Source organism: Phoca vitulina, unplaced genomic scaffold, assembly GCF_004348235.1.
Source record: "Phoca vitulina isolate PV1807 unplaced genomic scaffold, GSC_HSeal_1.0 scaffold61, whole genome shotgun sequence".
Lineage (NCBI taxonomy): Eukaryota > Metazoa > Chordata > Mammalia > Carnivora > Phocidae > Phoca > Phoca vitulina.
Window position 1 is genome coordinate 3,997,675 of NW_022589764.1, and position 10,511 is coordinate 4,008,185.

Here is a 10,511-nt window from a genome sequence, read left to right on the forward strand (position 1 = left end):
GGGGGGCGCAAAGGGACCCTGGGGAAATACCCACCAGAATCTGCCCTCCTTACTGACTTGGAATGTGATGTTTAATATCAGAGCTTTTTTCATTTCCTCTGACAAATATATATAAAGATTTCTCTTCCAGAATATGGAAAGGGACTGTGACAGTTCACTTTAAGTGCCAACCTGACTGAGCCAAGGGTACCCAGATATTTGGTCTAACATTATTCTGGGTGTGTCTGTGAAGGTGTTTTGGATGAGATCAGCATTTGAATCAGTAGACTGTGTAAAGCAGATTGCCTTCCCGCATGTGGGTGGGCCTCATCCAATCAGTTGAAGGCCTGATTATGGAACAAAAATGCTGACCCTCCCACAAGTAAGAGGGAACTCCTCCTGCTGTTGAGCTGGGACATCAATCTTTTACTGCCTTTGGATTTGAACCAAAAACTTTTTGTTGGCTTTTCTTGGGTCTGGTGCCTGTGGGCATTTGGACTGTTAGGACACCATCCGCTCTCCTGAGTCTCCAGCTTGCTAACAACTGCAGATCCTGAGAGTCTCAGTCTCCACACCATGTGAGTCAGTTCCTCATATTAAATCTCTTCTCTCTATATATCTACATCCTATTGGTTCTGTTCTCTGGAGAACTCTGACCAATACAGGGACTCAGTGGGTCAAGAATGGAAGAGGGGACTGTCTTCTGCAGTAGGAGCTACAGAGGTGCTTGGGGGCTCAGTGCCGTCAGAGCTTGCCTTTGCACTCCAGCTGCCCTCCCAGCTGAAGCTCCTAAGGATCGCTTGCAGCCTCTAGTGGAAAGGACGAAGTCATGGGCTCTAAGCTTCAAGTGAAGGAGCAAAGGCCCTCTGAGCCGCCCAGCAGCAATTGGCAGCACGGACACACTTCTCTGGATTCTACTTCTCTCTGAGGTTGTGTGACTTCTTTTTTTTTTTTTTTTAAGATTTTATTTATTTAATTGTCACAGAAAGAGAGACAGCTAGAGAGGGAACACAAGCAGGGGGAGTGGGAGAGGGAGAAGCAAGCTTCCGGCTGAGCAGGGAGCACAATGCGGGGCTCGATCCCAGGACCCTGGGATCATGACCCGAGCCAAAGGCAGACGCTTAACGATTGAGCCACCTAGGCGCCCCTGTGACTTCTTTTTTATTAGCTCTAAATCCAATTATTTCTCAGGCCGGGAAGGGCTCGCCGCCTGTGATACAGCATAAAGCCTCATCTGTGCGGAAGCAATGGGAGATTTCTCAGGAGGAAAAGAAGACCCACACGCCGAGAGTGCCAAGGAACCTCCCTCCCCACAGTCACCTAGAACGCACATGTGTTATCCATCACCATTACCCCAACTCTTCCTCCTGATACAAGGTGGGCTTACCTTGGTACATGGCAGGAGAAATTGGCCAACTGATGCCCAGAGCCTCGTCCTCTCGGAATGTCTCACAGAAGTCCTGCAGCATGGCCATGCCCAGGCCTTGGCGACGGTACGTCCTCCTGACAAACACGGTGTCGAAGACAGGCAGCAGGTAGCACACACCTGTGCCATCACCACACAGGCTGCCTGCAGGGAAAGGAAGTGACATGCACTAGCCCCAGACTTGCACCAAGCCGCCAGAGCCCTGCGGAACGCCCACACAGCCGGGTCATTGGTACCACCTGGAAGAAGGGCTCACATCACTGACTAAACAACCTGACAAGACAGCAGATCCTCCCAAACCACCAATTCTCCCCAGCTGGCGGGTCAGCCCACATGTGATTGATCACTGGGAGGACAGCCACCAGACTACCGCACTGAAAAGAAAGGCAAACCCAGGTGAATGGACCATTCATGCACCCAAGACCCTGAGATGCTGCCCTCACTGCGCACAGTTCACAGAGACACTTGAAGCCAATGAGAAGCATCTGGGCGACATCGAAGTTCTCCATGAACCCAGGCTGTACGGGCTGGGAGATCCACCCAATACATCTCTAGGGCATGGACTTGTTTTGGTAACTCTAACAAGGGGTCATCATGTCCTATTAAGGCAAAGTACATTTACCCCAAATAGACTAAGTCCTGTTTCCCCTACAATATCAATGACCTTGCTATAGCAGAGCAGGAGAGGTGACAGTTGGCACCCTTCCCACTTTTCTACCCTGAACTGAACTTCACTGCAACCAGCACCAATACCAGCACAGTTGCTGTTTCTGCAATGGGAGCTTAGTGTCGCAGCCAGTTGCCTCTGTCGTCATTCTAACCAGAAAATCGGTGCTACATGGAGCCTACTACATCATCTTTCTCACTTCCAAACTGCACCGGTGCCTGTGCCCTAGATGCATTAGAGTCCAGGAGAAGAAGTATGTAGCATATTCAGCTCCTATTGGAAAAAGAGGTATTCATCCCCACCAAGATTCAGAAGGTGGGTAATCTCCCAAACAAAAAACTGACTCCAATTCTAATCGGCCAGACTGAGTTGCAGAGACACATGCTACCATAATAACTGCAAAAATGGCCACAGTTATTACCCCTCCTGTATCCACATCCCTTTACATGTGGTTCTGAAGCACCTGCCATCAAGAGATGGGGTCTGGCCACATAGGGTCCAGTGCCCATCTGTTCTCTCTCATATCCCTGCCACTCACCCCAAGAACAAATCTGGACTAGCCTGTCACCATGAAAGAAACATGGCCTGGGCACCCTTGTGGTCCCAGCAAACATCGAGCCACCCCCAAAAAGCAGAGTCACCTACTGGATGGGCTAAAACCCATGGAAACTGTCAATCAAAAGGATGGTGAGCTGAATGGTTGGTTTTGTGGGAAAATGAATGAAATAAATAAATAATCTGTGGCCAGTGATCAATACCACCTAATTCACTTGAGATGGTAATTGTAGAGTATTTGAATTTCACCTTCAGTGTTCTTGAAATGATAGTACAAACTTGGATTGGAATTCTATAACTTCCAACTTCTACAGACAATGAGAACAACATTCCCCAAATGATAAAGTCTTCCAAAGCTGAAAAGGTTTAATGTTAAATAAAAATACAATTCCATTCATGATAGTGTTAAAAAAGAGTCGGTATTTAGGAATATATTTAAACAAAAGAAGCTCAAATCTTGAATACTGAAAAACTAGCAAACATTGTCAAGGGAAATTAAAGAAAATCTAAATAAATGGAGACATTCCATGTTCATGGATTGGATGACTCAATACTGTTAAGATGGCAATTCTTCCCAAACTGGTCTGTAAGTTCAATGCCTATCAAAATCTTAGCAGGCATTTTCTTTTTTTAAGAGAGAGTGAGAAGGAGGGCAGGGGGTGGGGAGGGAGGGAAAGGGACAGAGGGAGAGGAAGAGAGGGAATCTTAAGCAGGCTCCACACCCAGCACAGAGCCCAACACGGGGCTCGATCTCATGACCCTGAGATCATGACCTGAGCTGAAATCAAGGGTCAGACACAATCAACTGAGCCACCCAGGCGCCCCACTGGCAGGCATTTTTGTGGACACTGACAAGCTGATACTAATATTGCCATGAAATGCAAAGTCTCTACAATAAGCAACCCAGTTCTGAAAAAGAAGAGTAAAGTTGGAAGTTTTACACTACCCAATTTCAAGGTTTCTTATAAAATCAAGGCAGGCAAGCCAGTGGGATACTGGTGCAAGGATAGGCACATACATCAGTGGAACAGAAATGAGTCCAGAAACAAACTCTTACACTTTGAACTTCAACAAAGGTGCCCTTTTCAAATGAGGAAAAGACAGTCTTTTCAACAAATGGTGGTGGGATGACTGGATATTGATAAATCAAAAAAAAAAAAAATTTTTTTTTAAGGGAAGAAGCTGGAACAGAACAGAAAGCCCAGAATTAGACCCACACAAATATAGTCAACTGATCTTTGACAAAGGAGCAAAGTAAAGTCAATGGAGAAAGGACAGTTGCAGTAAGTGATACTGGACAACTGGATATCCACATGAAAAAATAATAATAATAATCTAGACACAGACCTTAAACCCTTCAAAAAATTTGCCTTAAAATGAATCACAGACATACATATAAAACGCAAAACTACAAAACTCCTAGAAAATAACACAAGAGAGGGGCGCCTGGGTGACCCAGTCGTTCAGCGTGTCTGCCTTCGGCTCAGGTCATGATCCCAGGGTCCTGGGATCGAGCCCCGCATCAGGCTCCCTGCTCCACGGGAAGCCTGCTTCTCCTTCTCCCACTCTCCCTGCTTGTGTTCACTCTCTCGCTGTGTCTCTCTCTGTCAAATAAATAAATAAAATCTTAAAAAAAAAGAAAAGAAAAGAACACAAGAGAATATCCAGATGACCTTGGGTTTAGCGATAAATTTTTTACATACAACAACAAAGGCATGATCCATGAAAGAAAAAACTGACAAGCTGAATTTCATTAAAATTAAAATTTGCGGCTCTGTGAAAGACCATGTCAAAAGAATGAAAAGACAAGGCATGAACTGGGAAAAAATATTTGCAAAAGACACATTTGTCTGATAAAGGACTGTTATCTGAAATATACAAAGAACTTTAAAAAATCAATTGTAAGAAAACAAACAACTTGATTAAAAAGTAGACCAGAGATTTTAATAGAGACCTCATCAAAGATGTATACGTACAACAGATGAGCATATCAAAAGATGCTCCACATCATGTCATCAGATAAATGCCAATTAAACCAACAAGATATCACTGCACACCTAATAGAGTGACCAAATTCCAGAACTGTCAACACCAAATGCTGGTGAGGATGTGGAGCAATAGGAACTCTCATTCATTGTTGGGGGAAATGCAAAATGATACAGCAACTCTGGATGACAGCTTGGTGGTTTTTACAAAAGTAAACATACTCATATCATATAATTCATCAGTTGTGCTCTTTAATACTTATCAAAAGGAGTTGAGAACTTATGTCCACACAAATGTTCATGGCACCTATATTCATAATTGCCAAAACCAGGAAGCAACCAAGATATCCTTCAATATGTGAATGGATAAATAAACTATGGTACATCCAGATAACAGAATATTATTCAGTGCCAAAAAGAAATAAGCTATCAAGCCACAAAAAGCAATAGAGAAACGTTAAGGCATATTACTTAGTGAAAAAAGTCAACCTGAAAAGTCTACAATTACACCAATGATATGACATCCTGGAAAAGACAAAACTATGAAGGCAGTGAAAAGATCAGTGGTTGTCAAGGGGTCATGGGGAGGGAGGGATGAATGGGTGGAGCCCAGGGATTCTTAGGGCAGTGAACCTATTCTGTATGATGCTACAAGGATAGCTATATGTCATTATACATTTGTCAAAACCCACAGAATATACAACACAAAGAATAAACCCTCATGTAAACTGAATTGTGTCTCCCCAAATTCTTACATTGAAGCCCAACCCCCAGTACCTCTGAATGTGACTATATTTGGAGACAGGCACTTTAAGTGGTGATGAAGTTAAAGGGAAGTCTTTCGAGTGAGCTCTCATCCAATCTGATGGGTGTCTTTATGAGAAGAGGAAATTTGGACACACAGAGAGATGTGCACACACACAGGAAAGACCGTGCAAGGACACAATGAGAAGCAGCTATCTACAAGCTAAGGAGAGAGACCTGGGAAGAATTCTACCAAACCTGCCAACACCTTGATCTTGGACTTCCAGGCTCAAGACCTGTGAGAAAATTACTTTCTGTTGTTTGAGCCACCCAGTCTGTGGTATTTTGTTATGGCAGTCCTAACTAATAGGTGTATCAATATTGGTTTATGAATAGCAACAAATGTACCACACTAATGTAATATGTTAATAATACAGGAAAGTGTGTATGTGTGGAGGACGGTGGGGGGATGTAGAAGAACTCTCTGTACTTTGTCCTCCACTTTTGTATAAACCTAAAACTACTCTAAAAAACAAAGCCTATTAATTTTTTAATGCACTAGGTGTTTTTATGGGGCACCTGGGTGGCTCAGTTGGTTAAGTGACTGCCTTCAGCTCGGGTCATGATCTCAGGGTCCTGGGATGGAGCCCCACATCAGGCTCCCTGCTCAGCGGGGAGCCTGCTTCTCCCTCTCCCTCTGCCGCTCCCCCTGCCTCATGCTCTCCTGTTCTCTCTCTGTCAAATAAATAAATAAAATCTTTAAAAAAAAAAAAACTGTACTAAGTGTTTTTAAAAATTAAGTTGAACGCTCACCTCATATCATATATAAAAAATTAATTCAAGATGGATCTAGGCATAAATAGAAGTTAAAACTATAAAGCTTTCAGAAGAAAACATAGAGGAAAATCTTCACAACCTTGGGTTAGTCAGAGAGTTCTTAAATTCAATACCAGAAGCACAATCAATTGACAAATCTGACTTCATTAAAGTTAACTTTCGTACTTCAAAGTTAGACTGCAGAAAATATTTACGAATCACATTTCTGATAAAGGACATATGCAGACTATATAAAGAACTCTAACAATACAATAAAAAGAAAACAACCAATTAAAAATGGACAGATGATCTGAACACTTTTTCAGAGAAGACATACAAACGGTTAATAATCAGTGAAAAGACACTCAACATCATTAGCCACTAGGAAAATGAAAATTAAAACCACAATGCAATGCTACTTTTGACCCACTAAAAAATGGCTATAGTCAAGATGACAAGCAGTAATAAATGTTGACAAGATGTGGAGAAATTGAAACCATCCCATAACGCTGATGGGAATGTGTAATGGTAAAGCTACTTTGTCAAATAATTTGACAGTTTCTTAAAGTTAAACATGTGCTTATCAGATGACCCACCAATTCTATTCCTAGGAAGCTAATATTTGCTACAATTTGGATGAACCTCAAAAACATTAAGTAAAATAAGCCAGACACAAAACACCACATATTGTATCATTCCATTTAGATGAAATACCCCGGAAAGGCAAATTGATAGAGACAGAGAGCAGACTGGGGGTTGCCTAGAGCTGGGGTGGAAACAGAGATTGGCAGCAAACAGGCAACTTTTTGGGGTGATGGAAATATCCAAAACTCTAAATTTTTTAGAAATCCCTTACCATCGGCAAATTTTATGGAGTGTAAAATTATACCTCAACAAAATTGATTTTTAAAAGATTCAACGAATTGTATTAAAATTATTGTATTGGGGCGCCTGGGTGGTTCAGTGGGTTAAGCATCTGACTCTTGGTTTCAGCTCAGGTCATGATCTCACAGTCGTGAGATTAAGCCCCACATCTGGCTCCCCACTCAGTGTGGAGTCTGCTTCAGATTCTTTCTCCCTCTCCCTCCCCCTTTGCCCCTCTCTGCTCACATGTTCTCTCTTTCTCAAATAAATAAATAAAATCTTTAAATAAATAATAACAAAATTATTACATTGAAATTATAATGAAAAAGATACAATCAAGTGTAAAAGAGAAAAAATAGTAACTTTACAGTAGAGAAACCTATCAGACACCCCCTTGAGTGATCAGGGTGACCATCGCTAATAGTAATGTTGGGATCATGTACCTTTACGTGTGATGGAAGCATGTGATTACAAGGACACTTCACTTTCCCCCAAACCCATATCCCACTCTAATCATGTGAAAATATCAGACAGACCTAAATTAAGAGACATTTCACAAATCTCCTGACCAGTACTCTTCAAAAGTGTCCAGGTCATGAAAGACAAGGAGAACAAAGAAATGGTCACAGATTGGACCAGGGAACTAGGACGATCTGAAAACTACATGCAAAGTGGTATCCTGGATCAAACCCTATAAGAGATAAAGGACATTGCTAAAAATTAACAATGTTAATTTCTTAGGTTTGATCCCCATACCATGGTCATGTATTACCAGCAGGGGGAGGTAGGTGAAGGGTATAACAGGAACTGTGAACTATCTTTGCAACTCTTCTGTAAATCTAAAATTATTTCAAAATAAAAAGCTGGGGGAGGGAGAGAAGCAGAAGAAACAAAAGCATCCCACCAGCCCTTTCTAACAGCTAACCATACCATCAGGTTGGTCAAATAAAATTTATCTTCTAAAATCAATTCCTGGGGCGCCTGGGTGGCTCAACAGGGTAAGCGTTTGCCTTCAGCTCAGGTCATGATCCCAGGATCCTGGGATCAATAGGGCTCCCTGCTCAGCGGGGAGTCTGCTTCTCCCTCTCCCTCTGTCCCTCCCCCCCCCACTCCTGCTCTCTATCTCTCTCAAAAAAAAAAAAAAAAAAAAAAAAAAAATATATATATATATATATATATATATATATATATATATATATATATAATCTTTAAAATCAATTCCCAAAACCCAAAGAATTGGCTTTTTTTTGTTTTAATAAGGATACTAATTAGCTGTAATAAGAATATTACGTGATTATGAACAGGGGCAGAGGCAATGAGCTGGCTGCATGCCAATAGACTCTCATCAGCAGCACATCAAGCCTAAGGAAATCATATCATATAGCATGGGATGGTTGGGAAGAACCCCAGCAATGATCTCATTCATTCTACCCATTTTACAGACATGGCAGGTGACAGGGTCAAGAAAAGTAAAAACAAACAAACAAAACAAAACACACAGACAACAAAGGGCTTGGCTCCCTTCTATCAGTAACACCTGCCCAACTGCCTCTCATCAGCTCATAGAGAGCCTGTTGATCCCGAGCAAACTCAGACCAGCCCACGGCACCAAAGTAGCTGGTGGCAGAACTGAGCCAAGAACCAAGACCTCGGGTGCCTGGGTGGCTCAGTCGGTTAAGCATCTGCCTTAGGCTCAGATCATGATCCCAGGGTCCTGGGATCGAGGCCAGCATCGGGCTCCCCACTCAGCAGGGACTCTGCTTCTCCCTCTTCCCCTCCCCTCTGCTTGTGCTCTCTCTCTCTCATGCTCTCTCTTTCAAATAAATAAATAAAATCTTAAAAAAAAAAGGAACCAAGACCTCCTGGCCTCTTGGTGCCCTTTCTTCTTCTTTCTGGCTGCTTCGTGTCTAAAATTACTTTCAGTGATTACACAGGTTTTCTGTACCTAACAACACTTAGGAGATTAAAGCATATTCCAGACGGGCACTGTTCAAAATCGGAACAAAGATGCTGTCTCTCAGGCAAATTTAAATATCCAGAAAGGTCTTTTACCTGAGGATAATTGATCATGGAAAGAAAGGTCACAGGAACAGATCCATGGAGACTACAATTCATAGTCAATGGTGGGGATAAAACAAAAAACAAACAAAACTATGGTAAAGCACAAACCAGTCAGAATGTTCAACCCATGAGGCTACACCAGGGTGAACTGGCTAAATGGGCAGCAGGATGAGATCATTTTTACCATAAATGCTGATAGGAAAAAAACAAGAAAAACTGAAAATTAACAAGCCAAGCATCAGAATTTAAAAGACTGAAAAAGAACAGAAGAGAGACCCAAAGAAAATAAAGGGAAGGAGGGGCGCCTGGGTGGCTCAGTCGTTAAGCGTCTGCCTTCGGCTCAGGTCATGATCCCAGGGTCCTGGGATGGAGCCCCACATCAGGCTCCCTGCTCAGCAGGAAGCCTGCTTCGCCCTCTCCCTCTGCCACTCCCCTTGCTTGTGTTCCCTCTCTCGCTGTCTCTCTCTCTGTCAAATAAATAAATAAAATCTTTAAAAAATAATAATAATAGGAGGAGCAAGATGGCGGAGGAGTAGGAGACCTGGATTTCGTCTCCTCTCAGGAATTCAGCTGGATGGGGATCAAACCATTCTGAACACCTACAAACTCAACAGGAGATCGAAGAAAAGAATAGCAACAACTCTCTGAACAGAAAAGCGACCACTTTCCGGAAGGTAGGACGTGCGGAGAAGTGAATCCGAGGCGATATTCGGGAGGATAGACGGCGGGGGAGGGGCCTCCGTCAGCCGCTTCTGGCAAGTGATAGAGCCGCGGAGCACAAAATCGGAACTTTTAGAAGTCTGCTCCGCTGAGGGACGTCACTCTGGTAGCGAAGTGGGGGGTGGAACCCTCGCGGGACAGTGTGGTCTCAGGACCCTCGGGGTCACAGAAAGACCGGGGGTGCCTGAGTGCGGCAGAGCTCCCAGGTATCGGAGCAGGGAAGCCGGCTGCAGAGACGGAGCCCAGGCGCGGGCTCTCAGCTCGGGGCTGCTATAAACCGTGATCCGCGGCACAGTCGGGCCACTGCTCCTCCAGCAGGGACCCAACAAGCGGCAGATCCGGGGAGACTCACCTTCTTCCCCCGGGAGGAGAGGTGCGGGAGCGCACCGCGGGGATCTGCTGGGTTTGGAGACTCCACCCGGGGTCGGGTGCCAGATAGAAAGGCGCGGTCACAGGCCGGGTGAGCGCGGAGTGTGGCCGGAGACCGGGGAGACGGGAGTGACTGACTGCTTTTCTCTGGGGGCTCGCTGAGGAGCGGGACCCCGAGTTCTCGGCTCCGCCGGGGTGGAGACTGGGAGGCCGCCATTTTCACTCTCCGCCTCCAAAGCTGTACGGAAAGCTTGCAGGGAACAAAAGCTCCGGAGAGCAAACCCGAGCAGATTACTTAGCCCGGACCGGCAAGGGCGGGGCAATT

General features: G+C 44.1%; 1 protein-coding gene across 5 annotated transcripts in view; it reads right to left on the bottom strand.

Moving 5' to 3' along the window:
* The window catches only part of FAM169B (family with sequence similarity 169 member B), a 92,447-nt gene that overhangs the window by 11,940 nt on the left and 69,996 nt on the right, over positions 1-10,511 (bottom strand). For all 5 annotated transcript variants that reach the window (XR_004297770.1, XM_032391324.1, XM_032391325.1 and 2 more), the window contains one exon: positions 1,367-1,549. Coding sequence is in view for 4 of the 5 variants with exons in the window: in XM_032391324.1 (XP_032247215.1) it covers positions 1,367-1,549 (183 nt within the window). In the remaining variant the exon portion in view is untranslated. The remainder of the gene's footprint in view (positions 1-1,366; positions 1,550-10,511) is intronic.